Genomic DNA, 19,368 nt, shown 5'->3' with positions numbered 1-19,368 from the left:
AACATTTTAGATCATTTTAAACGTGTGGCAGTTGTCTATTTTTAACCAGGCTAAGAAACTGTTACCTAGCGGTTATCATGAGAAAGATAAGAGGAAGTGTTTTCATGATTACATAAAAAATATCAATTGTCTGGATATAAATAAAGGCCTTCAAAGTCCTCTCCAAAGCAATTTGTTTACTTAAGGGTTTCTCAGTCTCGGCGCTATTGATAATTTGGGTCAAATAATTCTTCATTGCAGGGGCTGTCCTGTGTATTATAGGATGTTTAACAACATCCCTGTCCTCTACCTACTTGATACCATTAGCTACCCCACAACTTGTGAAAATCAAAAATGCCCCTACATAATGTCAAATGTCCAAAGGAGGCAAAGTTGCCCCGGTTGAGAACCACTTGTTACACTGATAATTGATTTAATACCCACTTTAAAAAGAAAGACTGTACAAAAGCAGCTATTAGCCTATGCCCTGTTTGAAGGATTATAGATTCCAAATTAAAAAGGTTCTATTTGATGAAGATTTACTGTTCACAATGTGTAACTGTTTTCCTTTGGGATAGAAAGTGGGAAGTATTCTTTTATACGCCACAATGCCTCACTCCTGCAGGTTAAGACTCATTGATGGAATACATTTTTATGAACATGAGGTCATCGATTTTTCAGGAATCATAACTCAATTCCTGTTTCTCTCTACAGTCATTACTAGCAAATCATTTCTGTGGATACAACTTGCTATGCTGTGCACTGAACTGTGTCACCCCAAAATTCATATGTCGAAGCCCTAACACTCAGTACCTCAGCACATGACTGCATCTGAGATGAGGCCTTTAAAGAGGTGACCAGCGAGGCCATCAGAATGGGGTCTCACCCAATCTGACTGCTGTTCTTATCGGACAAGGAACTCTGGACACACAGAGACACCAGGAATGCACACAAAAGGGAAAGACCATGTGAGGACACAGGGAGAAGGCAGCCATCTACAACCCAAGAAGAGAGGACTCTGGAGAAGTCAAACCTTCGACATCTTGATATTGGACTTCCAGCCTTCAGAATTGTGAGAAATAAATTTCTATCGTGTAAGCCACCCAGCCTGAAGTCTTTTGTTATGGCAGCCCTAGCAAACTAATACCGTCATGTGCTGCATAACAACATTTCAGTCAACAACAGACCACATATACGTCAGTGGTCCCATAAGATTAGTACCACAGAGCCTGGGTGTGTAGTAGGCTGTCCCCTCTAGGCTTGTGTAAGCACATTCTATGTTCACATAATGACGAAGTCACCTAATGACGCATCTCTCAGAACGCATTCTGTTGTTAAGTGACACATGACTGTATACCATTTGAGTAAATGAATAGCTTGATAACTGGTCAAGAAAGCTAAATGGGCAACTTTGTAATTTTTCCCCAAGGAGAACACAGGCTGATTAACACACAGCCAGACTCATTGAATTCGACTCTGTCTTCTAGCTCCTTGTACCCTGCTTTTTTCTGCTCCCAGAGATAACAGGGAGAATAAGCCTGCCTAAAGGATTTAGGAAACAAGAGGCCAGAGAGTATATGAGAGAAGCAGGTGGGAACAAAAAGGGGCCCAGAGCAGGGCACAGGCCCTGAAGCCACCAGTCAGAGACACAGGGTCCAGCCACTGACACGTCCAGGCAGAGGGGTTGGGGGAGACGGTGCTTGACTGGGAAACGAAGTGTTCTAGAACTCAGATGTTTTACACAACCTTGGGGTGCTGGCGAGACCTGCCTCACTTCTTTCACTGCTCCTTGTTTTTGCTGTCTATTTTGATAAAGATTTTTGTGAGTTTTACGTTATAGCAGGACAAACAGAACTGGGGCTTACATTTCACAATTTTTGTAACTGATTTGATGAACTTTGGTGCTTATATCACATTTCTTATAGCTGCAATATTTTTTCCCTCAAGGAACTCCCCACTGTCCCCTCCCACATTGACTTTTTCTCCTCCTTTCTACTACATGATACTTTCTATATATACTTATGAATACAGAAATGAACTTCAGGTTCTACTTTGCTGACCTGGAGGTGACAAAAGCCGTGATCCCCAATTACTTAAGCCAGTGGTCTAAAGTCAGTGCTGTACGCAGCTTCTATAGGGAAACAAGGAAGGGGAGCTCAGCTGACACAGGAAAACAGCAGAGGCAAAGTCTTGCCAAAGACTCCATGCGGTGGCACCCAGGGAAGTGATATATACGCCTATGCCAAGATGGGTAACATGCACTTTCTAATCATTTATTTATTATACAAACATTGTCTGATCTGTGCTGGGCACTGAGGCTGTAACAACGAACAAAATACGATCCACACATTCAAAAACCCTGCATCCTAATGGGGTGAGGAAGGCATGGAAGAGCCAGATTAAATCTGATGACTCAATCTCTATGTATTTAAAATTGAGACATTGAAGTTTTATAAATTAAAAGAAAATTATATTTCTTGCAAGAGTAAAAATAGAGCTCTCAAGTTCGTGGAGTCTACAAAAAATTAAAAGAAGAAAAATTTAAATCACAAATATAGAAAATCATCAGGATCACAGATGGTAGGACTGTCATTCTCTTCAACATTGAGCTTAATTAAGATCTAGTAGTGTTAACTGCTTTGTTAATGTCTTCATCGCTGCTCTTGAAATAAGGATTCAGAACTGTTCAATGACCATGTAGGCACACTTCTAACATAACTAATTTTCAATTTGGAAATTATTTCCCTGTGTTCCAAGACAACATGCTGTTCTTTCAATAAGTCATTATTTTACAAGGATATAAATGGATTTCAACTGAGCTATATTTTGCATATATGATTAGGTTTCCTTCTTCATTCTCCCCATGTAGTAAAAAGCCAGATTTCTTTTTATCACCTCAATCTTATGCTGCATCGGACAGGTTAAAGCATCACACAGAGGCCCTCTTCTTTAGATGCCTTTCTTCTCTTCTCCCTCTCTCCCTTCTTCCTCCATCCCCCCTCCCTTCCTTCCTTTCTTTCCACTTCCTTCCTTTTTTCCTTCTTTCCATCCTTCCTTCCTTTTACTAATTAGGAAAGCAATATCCTTTCTGCCAAATAGCACAACTGTGACTACATGAAAATAAGCATAAACATGCTGTTTTAGACAAATCTTAGATGAGTTCCAGCAAGCATTCCTGAAAACGTAACCATTTAACTTGGGGTAGATTTTAGTGAATCTAGGATGATGATCCACCACGATTCCAGGTTTATTTTTTTCTCAGCAGACTAAAAAATCGCAACGTTACAAAATGAGTTACAAAATAAGAAGACATTCTCTGTGATTTGGATCTTCCTTCATTCATTCATTCACCCTCTTCAACTACTGTTTTCATTGCACGTTTGTTGTCATATTTACACTTCCGTGGGGTAAAAGCTCTAGATATAATGGTCACGCATCTTTTGCACAAAAGGCCGTTTATTTGATTTACTTGCTACAAACAATGCACTACACTAAAAGAAAAGTTGGACCTGACATTTTTATAAATTCAAGGTCTATGCTACAAAATACTGGTTAGCGTCAAATGCTTTGCAAGAATATTTGCTTGCAAAATACATCATGTTGCCCAATGTAGAAACTGACTAGGGGTAAACCTGAACTTGCCTGGGTATAACACAGGATGCTAAGAGCCCAGACTACACGCATATATACATCAGTTTACATCAACACACAATTCCGTTGACTCATACAGAAAGTTGATTACTTGTAAGCAGAACAAAATAAAGTAACATGAATAGGGACATAGCATTTACACGTGGATTTGGCAACTTGTATGGGTTTGTGGCATCAACCACTAATTATAGAAGGGAGTGAGGTGACTGACAGCGAATGAGCCATGTTGTGTGTCTCGGGACACATTTTCGTCAATGTACCTTAAAATAGTTGCTAGTTGCTGCTAGCCTTTTCTAAATTCTAATGGTGCTAGTATTGGATAGAAAAGCCTTGAGACACTGAGAAAAAGAAGAAAATACTTCTCCTCACAAAAATTAGAAATGCTCACTCCCGTCAAATCAAAAAGACCTTTTTTTCAGTTGGAAAATTAACCCCAAGGCATTGTTGAAGGTTTGGAAACTTCTTTTTTAAAATCACTCAAATGTCTGAATGTTACTCCATGTTGATAACAAGGTCAAACCTGACAAAAAGTATGCTTATAGGTGAGTTCGTGTGTGTGTGATTAGAAAACGACAAGCAGAAGAGCAAGAGGATAAGAAATCTTCAAGTAAAATACTTTGCTTTTAGAATTTTGGCTTTTTATTCCAAAAATTCATAAAATTAGGAAGAATTGGTGTTTTCACAGAGAGAATGGAACATCCTTATAAATGCTTCTGAAGTTCATTGTGAAAGGCTGAATAAAATGACTTTGTATAAAACCAAAACAGAGGGATGATTTTTTGGACCCATTAGTCAAACTCATTGTCCCTCTTCTGACACTGCATCAAAAAAGCAGGAAGATAGAAAAGGTCTACTCAGCGGCCATCATCTTTCCCACTCTCTTGCCTTGTAATGAAAACACTGAAGTCAACTTTGAAATTCCTAATTATACAGCCTGAGTTTGCCTGGGTGTGCATGCGTGTGTGTGATGTGGGGGCGTGTGGAGACTGAGTTAGCAGAATTCTGGAACATTGATCTGAAATGACATCTTCTTTACAGGAAAAATATCTAACCTCATGCTGGCCTCCACAGTGACCACATGAAAATTAAGGCTTTTTGTAGAATTTTAATGTGCTTTTTGCATTTGGCATTAAGGAATGTTATCTGTCAATTATAAGATATGGGTATCTGGTAATAAGAGCCATTAATAAATATATCCATTATTTGGCTAAATCTTCTTTCAAATATTCATCATGGGTGATTCTGATGGTAGCACAAACACTAGCAATTCTCTCAAATTCTTAAAATCGACAGACCCTGAAACTGGATCATCTACCTAAGCTGAGAATATTTTCCAGCTTTCCTCTTTGGTTAATTGTTTTCTAACTATCCAGTATGCTGAATTTAAAAACTAACCTCTCACCTCAACCCTCTCAGCTCAGCAAAGCTTCATAGCTGTTCCCAAAGGGTAACAAAACACGTTTTCACTGACAAACAAGTAGAAGAAAGGAAAACAGTTACCGTCTCCTCTGTGGCTTAATATCAATAGGCTTGTTGATTGCATAAGGCGATCCGTGAACATAAGCGCTTCGGAATCTAGTCACCTTCCCCAGCGTTAGGTACTCACAGCTGGTTGGCAAACTCATTTTATCCAAAAGGCAGGCAGTAAAACCAAATCTTAGTAGTCAGACCAGCATTCCTGGGAACGCTGGAAAGAACGTGTCAGATAATGGATTTCAAACATATGCTGCTCGCTGGTCGCCGGGTGCTTGCTTTTCGTCAAAAGTAAACGCGTGTTTCTCAGAGGCGACATGCGCTACCCTGTTTTCTGCTCATGGATACGGGAAGCCTGTTGCTTATTCCTAACCAGAGCCTGCTTTGACCGATTATTGGCTGAGCAGATAAAGTAGAAATTCTGTAGCTCCACCAAACCTTTTTCCACTCAGACCAAATCTCTGAGTCGGCAGCAAGGTTTAATCTATTTTTGTCTAATGTCTAAAAGAACCTCAACCTAATGTAGCGTTGGTTGGGAGATCAGAGTTATTTACCTCAACACCAAGCAGGCATCTGATGGGAAGGAAATAATCGATTACTTGGTATATTTTCAAAAGGGAAAAACTGTTTGCTAAACTGATTATAGACACTTAGAAAATGAGATGGGCACACAGAAATGATTATGGGTGATTTTCCGATTTTCTGGTCAAAAAATTGTGAGTTCTCATTCATAAATTACTGTTCACAATAGAACTGAACTCAGCCTCTCAGGAACATAAAAATTGTATGCAAAGGCCTTTCTATACCAACGCTCTGACTTTGATACTGATTTTCTTCTTTACTAGAAACATTCTCTCTGAAATGCACCTCTGTCTGCTCTTCGGACGAAGATCTATTGAAAAATTGATAGGAAATTCCTTACTAATTGTTTGTAAACCAAGTTATCATAACTCTTGAAAGACAAATGGCAGAAATTGTCAATTATACCAAATAATTCTACCTAAGGCATCAGAGTCTCGGAGAAAAGTTACAGCTTTAATTAGCCCATAGTTTTTACTATTTACTCCATTTCCTAATATTAGAGCAAGAAAACAACTGTGGCCCTTGTGTGTAGCCTAAAGATAGGAGGAGTTCAGAGCATTGTGTGGGGTTATTTTTATATTTGCAAAATGATTTCTTATCCAGGATTTGAATCAACACAACTTATTTATTTAAGAGTCCTGGGACCTAGGCGAGCACAAAATGTGTTGAGAGAAAGCTATTTTTTATTCTGTAGTGCCCAAATTCAGACACTGGTGGAGTTTAAACAAGACATCATTTAAATTCAGAAATTTTTTAAGTTGAAAGGGAAGATAATTTTCCATTTGACAATAAGCATTTCTATCCAATGATTTTCTCTTTTATACTTTTTTATTCCAAAATGATACATGCTCATTTTAACATGTCAAATGACACAGAGGTGTATAAATAAAAATGCTTATTGTCCTTTCCTTCCCATTAATCTCACTCTTTTTCTTTATGCTAATTCTGCCAATGTATATATAGCCATATACATATATGCACACAAATAATATATACACAAACACACACACTGACACATGTACAGGGCTGCTTCTTTTTTGTGTAAAATGGACTTATACTATACATAATCCTTTATAAATATTTTTGTACTTATAAAAAATCTTGAACAATTTTTCAGTTAACGCACAGAGATCTAGTTAGGTTTTTTTCCTTAAAAATGCTAACATTCTTTTTTTTTTTCCTGAAGATTGGCACTGTGCTAACATCTGTTGCCAATCTTCTTCTTTTTTTTTTTTCTACCCAAAGCCCCAGTACCTAGTTGTATATCCCAGTTGTGAGTCATTGTAGCTCTGCTATGTGGGACATCACCACAGCACGGCTCGATGAGCAGTGTATAGGTCCACACCCAGGATCATAACCAGCAAACCCCTGGCTACTGAAGTGGAGCATGTGAACTTAAACTCTCGGCCATGGGGCTGGCTGGCCCTGAGATCTAATTTTAACAGTTACATAAGATTCCATAGAATGGACGTACCATTATTTATTCAGTCAATCCTTTATTGACAGACATATAATTTCCTATTTCTAGAAACAATAAACACATTTGTTAATATAGTCTTACTGGTTGGTGCTTTTATGTCTGAAAGTGGGTTGCTAGATCACAAATTGTGTGCATTTTTCCCTTTAAAAGGCTACGGCAGTTCACACTCATCCAAGTCATGGAGAAAGATGCCCATTTTCCCACACTCTTGACAACGCTTTCTACGGATGTTCAAGTCTGTTTCTTTATAGCCTAAAAATCAGGTGGCCAGCTCTCTGAAATGCCGATGACTGCATACAGTTCTTGCTAAAATGAAACTGTTATGAACGTTCCTGCAAAGGTAAGGGCAGGCTCCTCGAACTGAAATACACTAGGCAGAAGTCTGGAATCTCATCAAAATGAGAGAACAGCCAAGCAAAGCATAGTTAGACAGAAGTTTTTGCTTCATTTGCATAATTAAGGGAAGCTAAAATATGGAGGGACTCCCCGCTATGTTTCTACTCTTCAGTACACTTTTCTTAATCAGGATAACATTTCATAATTTGGGGAAATGTCACATAATTTTACAACATGGAGATAGTGCCTAATGACTAATTGTGATGTACGACTGTGTATAATTTATAGTTTTTGAGTTTAAGAGGCCCTTTCGAGCTGCTGCTCCATCTCAGAGACCAAAGAACAAATGCACAGTATTTTTATCTGTAAGCTAATTTCGGGGTCTTTGACAAGTACTAGAGGATGAGAGCTGCTTCACATAAGAATTTCCTAAAAGGGGGAAAAAAACAACTGAAGAATAAGACGTAAACCTTTATGAGAGGGAACTATGTGTCCTCCGATGGATAAAATTCCTTGGTTTTCTTAGCAGGAACATTTTTGCTGGTACTTGGCCAATGATTTACCACAAGCCCGGCAGGGTCTCCTGGGGATTACTGGTACTTAGATCAGGATGAGAAGGGATAATGGCTAAAATCCAACCTGCTAAGAATCTAGAATCTGTGAGAACACTGGCCAATGGGCGGGGAGTGGCCTCTGAAGAAAAATTGAACCTATTTTCCACAATTCCCTTTCTCTGAGGCTGGGCAGAGGTAGTTGGGGGCTTCACCTTTGGGAAAATTAAAATACTGCAGAGCTTAATTTTTTCTACAAAACACAATTGGAACCATAGTCTGTAATAGGTGTACAGGAAAATAGGGCTCAGTTCTCACTAAGGAATAACCAGGCTCGTTTTCCTGGTTTTTGCATACTGAGATTCCTGTGGCGGAAGAGTACGGAGTCTAGCAGAAATCTCACTCATCACCCCCATGATTCTGAGGCTCTTGAGAACATTGAAACAAAGGCAGAAATCACATTAGGTTCTCTAGAACATCAACTTTCTTCAGAATACTAGAGGTTGTGATGCTGGTAACGTCCTTAAACAGCAATGAAAAGCAAGTGCTAGCAAGTAACAATTTGAAGCCACAGGACTTATCTTCTAATAACTCCAATATTTATTAAAGAGTTTCTTTCAGTGGTTAGCTCTACCCTGGCCTGAGTTTGGCAATCTGAAAAGCTGGAGGAACTCTTTCATGACAGGAGGATATCATCTGTTCATGACCACATCAGAGCACACGAATAGACTGAATCATTTCCCCTTGCTTGTGGCTTGGAAGGACTCCCCCCATCCCCAGACCATGTGTTCTCTGCCACACCCAGACTGGAGAGCAACACCGTTGAGTTCAAATCTGTCCTCAGCTCCCCAGGCTCTTCTCACTTCTGACCTACTCACTTCCTGGTGAATGGATCCAATCCAGCAGCTTCAATTCCCATTATGTGCTGAACAACTCTCACATCTTTTTCCAGAGTCAATACCTTTCTGCTGTTATAATCAGCTGCTCATGAGAAAATTCCATAAGTATAAATACTCATTATTGCTTCTCCAAATCTATCTGTGTACCCTACTTCTTCTAGGGTCTTCAAAGATGACCTATGAACTAGTAACAGATAATAGAGAAAGTCATGATAGATTTAATCAGATTGAATACATCTAGAGAGGAAACAAAATGTAAAGGAGTCATCTGCATGGAGATGGATTAGGCAGGTAAATACTGACCTGGATATTCTCCTAAATTTACATGACACAAAAGTTATCCCCTGGCATTCAAATACACATAGCAGTGACATATCATTGCCTCTAGATCCCTGGGTTCATTCAGCAAAATGCAGGAGATATTTGTAATTGAGCAAGAGATCAAGAATGAGAATGTTGATTTTGGAGCCAAGTGACTTTGGTTCACAACTCTGCACTGCCAAAAATAGGTTAGGTAACCTGGAAAGAAATGACACCTGTCTAGTATCAGTTTCCAGGACACTTCAGCTTTATCCATGCATTCAACAAATATTTATCAAGTTACTATTCTAGGAGTTGGGAATCCAGGAGCAAACAAAACAGATAAATGTTCCTGCCTTCATGGAACTGACATTCCAGTAGAGATAGGTAGATGGATAGATGGACATATAAGCAAGTAAAATATATAAGATAAGAGAGGTGAAAATTGATATGGAGAAAAATACAGCATGGAAGGGACACAAGGAGTTCAGAGATAGAAATGAGGAGGGTCATTGCCTCACTGTCATGGAGCCCCTGGGGTAGAGTCTGGGGGTGTGAGATGACTGCAGGGCTGGTCTACCTGTGGTGACTAACTCAAAAGGGGATAAAGGGAAAAGGAGAGTGTATAGAGGCGAGGAGGCAGGTGCAAGCCTGGGCAGAGCTTAGTATAGCTTTATTGAATGAATAAGTAAGTGAGTGAATTAACAAATGCCTTCAACAGATATTAGCTGCAATCCTGAGAGAGAACAAATCCATCATCCAAGAAAAAAAAAATCCAATGACGCTAACATGACCCGGAATGTAACCGTTATTAAGATTCTACAAGTCCCTAAACTTACACATTCCTCTTAATTCATGGAAGAAATCCATTTTTTTCTGTCATGATTCATTCCTTTGCTGATGGCCCATCACTGTGTTAGTCACTAGATAATTTAATACAAGCAACTGTGATTTAGCAATTGCTTAGAATTTTCCTGTTAAATTTGATGAATTAATCTCAAATCCAGGTAACACAGAATGTAGAGACAATTACAGAAAACATAAAGAGGTAATAAATTAAGAGTAAATCAGTTACAAGCAGCATAGGCCCTTATTCACTACCTTAATTATTTAGCAACAGAAGCTGGTGTGAAAATTTTATAACAGAGTTATCTTCTCTTATTCTCTTCAGACAAATAATCAGTTACAAATGCATGGATTAGTCACTACCAATAACAATTCTAGCTAATATCTACTGAGCATTTAATTGGTGTCATCAGGCACTATGCTATGAAATTTTCATGTAGTAAGTTCTGATAATTGAAAGATTTATCAGAAGCAATTGGAAATGTAGTTTTCTCCTAACATATGAGTGCTCTCCAGGAAGAAGCAAGCATCTGGTTCAGCTCGAGCCCCTCTGGTACCAGGAACCCTCCACTTCAGGGGTAGCATGCTCATCTCTGAGCAAAGCCAAATGCTGTAAAGTTCTTTCTACCAAACTAAGGTTCACCTTTCTACAAGTACTGTCTCCTGACACTAGATCTGGAGTCACTGGAAAACAAGCCCGACTCTTCTTTATTAGGACAGCTCTGCAACCATCTAGAGAGAGCTTTCACATTCTCCCTTTTCCAGGCCACAGAGTCTCAGTGCTTTTGATTGTTGCTAATGTGTCATGATTCCAGATACTTCGCCATCCTGGCAACATGCTTCTGAACTTATTCATCTTTGTTGACACCCCTCAAAGTGTGGTGTCTGAAATTAACCCAGCACTCCAGGGGTGCTATAACTATGGCAGGGTAGAGAGACACAGCCACCTCCATTTCTCTGTTATTATAAATCTATGAATGAAGCTTAAGACAGAATTCTGCTCTAATTCCTAATTCATGTACCTTCTCCCTTAGGATTCCACAATCCAATTCAGATTAATTGTGAATTTGACACTGTAGTCATTTTTATCAGCAAACATAAATGTTGATCCTGACTTTGTCTTCTAGTGTATTCACTGTCACTTTCAAATCCATTTTTCTGTATACTTGATTGGATGAATAATCACCCAGCCAGGCAAACATTTATTCTTTATTCAGTATTCATCTGTGCTGTTCAACTGGTTATAAATCTATTTAACTTCATTTTTGTCCAGTCCATATACCCATTATATCTACTATCACGCCACAAGAGACTTTTTCAAATACTTCAACAAAATAAAAATATACTGTCTCTGTAGCATTTTCCTGATACCACATTGACTTTGTAGTATGATAAATCAATTTAGTTGAGACCAAGGCAGTGTAACTTGAGGGGAACATCAAACAGGGAACACAAATGGGGAAAGAAAATGTGGTTTGCCAACATCAAGTGTACATAACCGATAATTTAGTGACACATGAGCGAGTTAACAGCTTAATACAAAAGCAAGAAGGTCAAATGGGCTGACCAAAAGGATTGCAACACTAGGGTCTTCGAGGTCATTCTTCCTTTATAGACTCCTTGATCAAACAAGAGACTTCGCTCAGTTTGAAAAGTGACACTCAGAGAACAATCACAGGAGGATACACTGTGATGGAGAATGTTTAAATAGTGGTACCATTTTTCCTAGAGATGAGAAGACAGGGATGATTTAATGAAATGGCAGAGGCTTTTTGCAAAGAATAATGATGCCGACTGCGTTGCATCTCTCTTAGGAAATAAGACGTGATTTTAAAGAGAAGCAGAGGAATGGAATACAGCAACATAGGAAGGCTACCCGACAGCACAGGGTTATTAAGCACTGGGTGTTTGTTGCGAAGACTTTCAAAATGTCCTCAAGGGCCCTTCCCTCCACACCCTGCTGCCACAGAGGTTCACACGGGAAGAGCTCAAGCTAAGAATAGACAGTTTACACACCTGAATTAGGTGTGCATAAAAGAAGTCATTGACTTGCACCATCTTGAACATGTGCTATCAGAAGCAACAACCCTTTTTTTTAATCTTTCCCCCAATTTTACAGCATTGAAAATCAATCATCTATTCATTATTCATTTTGTCCTTAGAAAAGCCCAGCAGGGTGGGAAACTCTGAGAGACACGAAAGGAGAATCAAATGGCCCCTACCTTCACAAAGCTGACAGTATCTTTGAGAAAAAAAGACTTACACACAGAACGAATTTGTAGTTAGTATGAGACAGTACATAGTGTGTGGCTCAAACACAAAATATTGTAAAAACTCAGGGAAAACAAAATCAGTATCCACCCTGAAGAAACTCATTCAGTTTACATCGAGACTCCCGCCCTACGTCATTTCAGACACGTAACAGAATCCCTAGGTAAAACTGATGGCATGGTTTCTAAAACATGATGTGACAATCCAAACATTTCCCTTGTGAATTCACACAAAGAAGTAGATAAAGACAGCGAATATTATGCCCAAACACTTACATAATGTTACCTTCAAAGATGGCATATGTTTGTACTTTATTTTTTACTTCCATAAAAGAAATGACAGAATTCCTGAACTGCATGTTCCATTTAGGAAAAAGCATGTAGTTAGTTGTTCTGCTTTCCCATATGGGAAAATCAATAGTATAATTACATGGAGAAAGAGAAGGCTAGGTCATCTGAATTACCAATGTCATTGCTATTATGAACGATAGAGCGCAGTATCTAGAATGTACGTAACATGTGATTAGTTTGTTATCATGGACAATGTTAATAATGGTATGAGCATATTTTATATTATTCCATGAAGTATGTTTTTTAAACCATAAATGGGTATTAGCAGAGCGGATATATTTAGCATTTAACTTTGCTTATGTTTTTGCCCTCATATATTCTAACCTTAGTTAACTGAAAAGGATCCTTTCTTTCTCTTGACCTTTTGGATACAAAGGTGACAGAAAACACGTAATAGGAAAAAATCACAGAATTTAGACTGGGGATGAGAAAAAAAAAAAAAAAAAAAGAGAGTCCAGCCTGGTGGCACAGTGGTTAAGTTTGCATACTCCTTCAGTGGCCTGGCGTTCACAGGTTTGGATCCCAGGCATGGACCTACACACCGCTCATCAAGCCATGCTGTGGCAGCATCCCACGTACAAAATAGAGGAAGACTGGCACAGATGTTAGCTTAGGGCCAATCTTTCTCATCAAAAAAAGGGAGAGAGAGAGAGAGAGAGAAATGAAAAAATATACCACTTTTCTTGGATGGTACAGCAGGGTAACACTGAAGAAGCAATTTTTTCTTAACAAGTGCCTAAGAACTAAACTAGCTGAGATCAAGCAAGAAAGTAGCTAACCTCACACCCTAGTGCCTTTCTTTCATGACACTCTCTTCACACAGAACATACCCTAATTTTAGCAAGTGATCTGAATGCTTAAAGGCTTACAATATCCAAGGTACTTTGTCTTTTTGTTTTGGGGTGTTTATCCTTAGAGCATGGTGAGAAAAACAGGAGAACTCTCCTGGGGATTTTCTAAAGATATCAGAAGCAAACCCAGGGCTTGGCTACAGACCTTTGGCCTTGCTCACAGCTGCAGACAAACTGGAGTATATTATTCATACTTCAACCTAAGGGAAACACTATGGCATGAAAAAAGTGTAGGATGGAGTGGGTGAATTAGTCATCCTTGGACCACGTGCAACCAGCAGGCCTGAGTTTGGCCAACATACTGCCCTTTTTTTTTGAACCAACATTCAAAGTACACAGGAAATCTCACATAAAAGTTGACATCTGGACGTCTTTTGAAAACTTACAAGGTCTAAAACACAGAGCCCCCTCTTCCTACATGGTAAATTGAAACCGGAGCAGAGTATCAGCTATCTCCTTTAGAGGACCAGCATTCTTTAGTTTGACACAGTGCCCACTCAAGTTACCTAACTCAGATACATTTCCTCCTGACTTGAAGATCTGACTTGAAGACATTTTAAGCGAAACTCTGGGTTGGGAAAGCAGTACATCTGCTGTCACCTGGTCAAATTCTAATCAAAACACTCACACTAAGGTAGCATAGGTCCTGGCCTTCTCACCACAACTTACTTACCATTTCCAGGAAATATTTTCAACTCTGTAAAAAGTGCTCTTTACAAAGCTTTACAGTAGCTCTGGAATGACGTCATTTGCATGTATCAGTAACTCTCTACTACATCATGAAAAAAGATGTTTTCACGTACCATTACAGGTATTACATACAGTTATTACATACAGACTTGTATTTAAACCAAGATCAATAAACACAGTCAAGTTTTTGTAAAGAAGAATCATTCTTCATTTTTTCATGTACTCAAGAAACACTATATCGAGTTTATGCCAGGAAATACTTCCCCAATGGGACTGACATCTATTGTTGGTCTGGTTTATGGTGACATGTCTATAGTTTCTGATAATTCTGTTCCCAACATTGATATGCCATTAAATTAACCCCATGCCGACTAAACTGCCTGAATATATAGATCCTATTGCAATTTGTGTATAATTGTAAAGACAGTCAATTATATAATGAGAATTTAAGAAGACTGTCTACATGAAAGACTTTGATAATACCAATTGATTTAATCAAATGCATTTGAGTTCTTGCAGACAAAATAACACACTGAACAAATTGTAACTTTTCAGATATTTTCAGACAACATGCACACATAGCTTAAACCCCGTTTACTCAAATGCTTTAAATTTATTGGCAGAAAATTTCATAGTTTGGGATTATGTTGCTTATATATGTGTATGTATATTTATTGACATATTTGCGCAAAGATATTAATCACTTTAGAAAAATATACGATCTCATTGTGCCTCATGACATAATTTATTTTCAACTGCAAGAAATACTAAAGGACAGAAAGTGTGACGCATAGCACACTATGTATGTTTTATAGGAGTCTTTTGTCACTAACTATCTCACGTGGTCATATACAGCTGAGTGTTCACCAAGTGTAAAGGAAGCCCCATTGTTTAAAGATAGAATCTCCAATAACTACATAATTTATCTAGTATTACTCTCCAGTTTAGGTTTCTGATATAACAGAGGCATTTGCTTAAAAGCATAATATGGATTTTCTAAAATTGAAAACAGCTGGAAAATATATTATATGTAATTTATCATTTTATTTACATTTAAGTAATTACTAAGTAAACTGTCTATAAGGTAATGAGAGCGACTTTTCAAGCATATACACCACATGCATATTCAAATTAGTGTTTCCTAAATGACTTATTTCAGTGGATAAATAGAGTTTGCTTGCTAAATGAATAAATGAATGAACACTACTAGGACCGAAGACATTTTTGGCATAACCCATTGGGAATTATCATTACAGGCCATTTCCACTGTGCACAAGAAGAGAGCTTCTTGATTTTACAGTCACTTCCCATTTGACCCCAAATAGCATTAGCTAACTGGATCATCCGCTTCGGCAGACCGAATGCCAAAGGACTTTTGGCAGCTTCATAGAATCAGATCCACCTTCAGCAGATGGAGATCTGTCATCAATGAATCAAAAAAAACCCAACATGTGTAGCACAGGCTCTGAAGCGAAGTTCAGAAAGAGAATCCTCGAAACATTTGAACGATGGCATTATCCCTAGAAGAAGTGGATAGCTTCCCACAGCGTCATTTAGGAAGGCTCAACCTCAATCCGATCATGTGTAAATTCTAGTGGGTTATAGTCAATCTTTCTCCCTCTTTTCACACGTGTTTTAAAAATAGTGAGGCAAACTGTAATTTCCAGAGTCAATGTCAGATGTTAATGCTGTATTTAGACTTTTTGGTGAGGCAGATTTTAATTAATGAGCAAGCAATTAATAAAATGTCACATCAGAAATGATGAAAAGTAGTTATTGTTTTACACATTCCTCTAGTGACTTGGCGTCATCTGCGCAGGTGGATTAAAGATTTGTTTTTTCGGGAATCTAATGAGGGTCAGACTTGTCAGAGTGGGCATTACTTTGACAGCTTCTTACCCCAGTACTCTAGTGCTCTAGGATGGGCCAGACTTGGCAGTGACCAAGCATGATGCTATATGGGCTCCCACGTTCAGGATGCAAAACTCAAGAAGAATTTTACCTTCACTCAACAAGACTACAACTGAATCCATCTACTTCTCCTTCCGTGGACTTCCTTCCCTATATTTTTCCATCTAGCAAATTTCTAGCCATCCTTCAAGATTCCAGTGTGATTTCTACTCCTTTTGCAAGACTGCTGGTTGGAATGAAGTGAGGTGTGAAGGTGGAGAAGGCAATGCAAACACTCCCTCATTTATCGATTAATTCATTAATAGTCAATAAATAATTAGCAGGGTTTCTGTTATAAGCCAACCACATACTAGGGTGGTTTGGGACTTACAGATGAATATCACATTGCTCCCTGCTCTCAAAATGCCCACAGTCAAGTAAAGAAGAGAGACAAATAAACCACGTACAGCACAGTGTATTAGTGCTATTGGCTAGATGTGTGAGATGGTAAACACAGCTAAGAAGAAAAAGAATAGTAATTTGTCAGAATGTGAAAGTAACATTAAGGATAGCATTAGGGGCAGGACACAGAATAAATGTTAAAAACTTTAGTTTTTGTAATCAACATAGAAGAACGTGATAGATTGTGTCAGTATCAAAATACTTCACGGCTTTGAACCCACTCCTGTGCAAAAGTTATACTTCCTGCCTCATTGATGCCAAGCTTGACCATGTAACTTGCTTTGGCCAATGGCACGTGAACAGAAGAGTTCTGTGGCATTGCTGAGCACAAGCTTTAAAAGCCATTGTGTGGCTCTGCCATCTCCCCACGTCTTCTGCCTTCTCAGGATGGCCTGGTATCAGAATGAGCTCAGGATGGGCGGTTCCTTAATAAAAGGGTAAGGAACAGAGCAACATCGACCAGCAATGTAACAAGAGCAAGAACGAAAACGGGGGTAAGCACTGAAATATCAGGCAGGTTTGTTGCCTCAACACAACTCATCTAAACCGACTGAAATAAAGAATAAGTTCATAGTCGTCGGGGACAGATTGTAGGAAGATATTTTTATGTTCTTTATACAAAGCAAGTTGACAAAGGGAGTTTGGGTTGGTAAAGATGACGACGTTTTGTAAAATAAAGGGCTACCTTCTCTAATGTCTCATGATGTTTTTGAGAGCAAACTCTAAGAAGATCCTCCAGCTGCCATGCGAGGCGAGTCTCCAAGCCTTCAGCACTCCCCGAACCACACAGGAGAGAAGCTCTTTCCTCTTTCCGTCCTCTGTGCTCTGGGCTCCATTCTTCCGAGGGCCTTGGGCATTCCACTAGTAAGTAGCGCTTGGGGAGTTCGGGTTGAGTTGGGAATGAAGCTCCCTAAGTTTTCAGCACACCAGGGTACCATTCCCAGTATCTTTATAACAATGATCCACGGAAATTTACAACTGAAGTAACTGCCACCACAATTCAAAGAGCAATCTTTACAGTGGTGATTCTCAAATGTGTTTTCTTCTGTGCCAACACAGGGAGCAAAGGGAGGGATGTTGTAGTTTGGGAACAAAACTTTAAAAATAGAAAATAAAAAAGCCTTTCCCCAGATGAGTCTGCTACCACCCTCCAACTCCCACCCCCATTCCAGGTTGGAGGTTGAGAGATCCTGCAGTAGAGGAGACCTGAAAGATTACTGGTCACATAACAATGCTTCTGATGCACCAAAAGATGCAAATACTAATACCATTTGCAGACATGCACTCACATGTGAATGGCTTTAACGCCCCTCACCTAAGAGTGGTCCACTTTGCCCAGCGCCTTCCTGGTCTCCCTGAGATAGCTCTGCTTTGCACCTATTTCAAGGTTTGCTTCTGTTTCCCCGTGAAATTATTAATAGTCCCTCTTTTATGCCTGGATAGCAAATAATTTGGCCACTCCAAATCTAGGCTCATTACCATGAAATGTTTAGGCCCAGGAAAGTTTGTGCCAGGAATTTTCCACAGCGTTCTCATACTAGGCTTACACAGCTTTCTTCCCAGGTCTACCCCTTCAAGAGTGCTAAAAAAAAAAAAAAAAGCTTTTAAAATATCTTACCCAACAACATCTTGAACTCACTGTACAAAAGTATTTCTCATTTGGGGCTGGCCCCATGGCCTAGTGATTAAGTTCAGCATCTCTGCTTTAGAGGGGAGGTTTGGTTCCCAGGTGCAGACCTAGACCACTTGTCGGCAGCCATGCTGTGGAGGTGACCCACATACAAAACAGAGGAAGATTGGCACAGATGCTAGCTCAGGGTGAATCTTCCTCAAGCAAAAAGAGGAAGATTGGCAACAGATATTAGCTCAGAGTGAATCTTCCTCAGCAGAAAAAGAAGAAAAAAACAGTATTTCTTATTCAACCTTGGAGCCTTTATATTAACTATTTATTTTGAAGTCCCTTATCTTACCTGTCACAAATTCCATACAAGGACAGAGAGACATATATCAAATGATTGGAATATGGGATTCAAAAGAACAACTTTCTTTTCCGTAGTTTAAAAATATCTATATTTTAACCTAGTTAAATTGTGTAGATTTCCTCAGTCTAACATCTCATGTGGCGGGATGGCAGTTGTATACCACCACAATAAGGAATTGACAGTGGCAGGAAAAGGCCATCTACTTCACGGGCCACCCCCATTCCCAATCTTCACTATCAAACAGTGAGGACACTCCATAGAAGGACTTGATTTCCTTGCATCACTTCAGCTTATATGGCATTGTTTGCAGGACTTTTTCAAAAGCAAAGATCTGGACTAATATCTGACATTTCAGTTACCCAAGAGTACACATATGGTTGCCAAATGGTAACTGATCTACAGAATCCAGTTTCTATGTGGTGTTTGCCATTTGGCAGTTATTTTTCCAGCATTCTGGTTTTATGTACCATACTGACATCCAGAGCAATGTAATTTCTGTCTTATTTTAAGACAAAACGCTGAGCCAAAAGCTCTATTCTGACTATGCAAATGATCTCCTGGTGCCAACTGATTAGCATTTTTAAGGCAAAAAATTTGGAAGAGATGGTATGTTATGCATATTACACTCGGTGTGAAAGCAAATCATGTATTTCCTAAGGTTTTTGTGGTACCACAGTCTTTCTCTGCCCCATAAACTGTATATAAAATTGAGTGATGTGTTACTTAAGATTTCTTTTTACTCCTAATTCACATCACGAAGTTAACTCAATTTACC

The 19,368-nt window shown here is 39.0% G+C and overlaps 1 protein-coding gene across 23 annotated transcripts in view; it reads right to left on the bottom strand.

Moving 5' to 3' along the window:
* PDE4D (phosphodiesterase 4D) overlaps window positions 1-19,368 on the bottom strand; it is a 1,369,870-nt gene that overhangs the window by 379,291 nt on the left and 971,211 nt on the right. Inside the window, exon 1 of one of the 23 annotated variants that reach the window (XM_008514493.2) lies at window positions 5,131-5,584. The exons of the other annotated variants lie outside the window; for them this stretch is intronic. Within the exon in view, the coding sequence (XP_008512715.1) occupies window positions 5,131-5,255 (125 nt within the window). The 5' untranslated portion in view covers window positions 5,256-5,584. Of the gene's footprint in view, window positions 1-5,130; window positions 5,585-19,368 lie in introns of those variants that run through there. 23 annotated transcript variants of the gene reach the window in all.

This window comes from Equus przewalskii, chromosome 20, assembly GCF_037783145.1.
Source record: "Equus przewalskii isolate Varuska chromosome 20, EquPr2, whole genome shotgun sequence".
Classification (NCBI taxonomy): Eukaryota; Metazoa; Chordata; class Mammalia; order Perissodactyla; family Equidae; genus Equus; species Equus przewalskii.
This window is presented reverse-complemented; position numbering and strand designations above follow the sequence as displayed.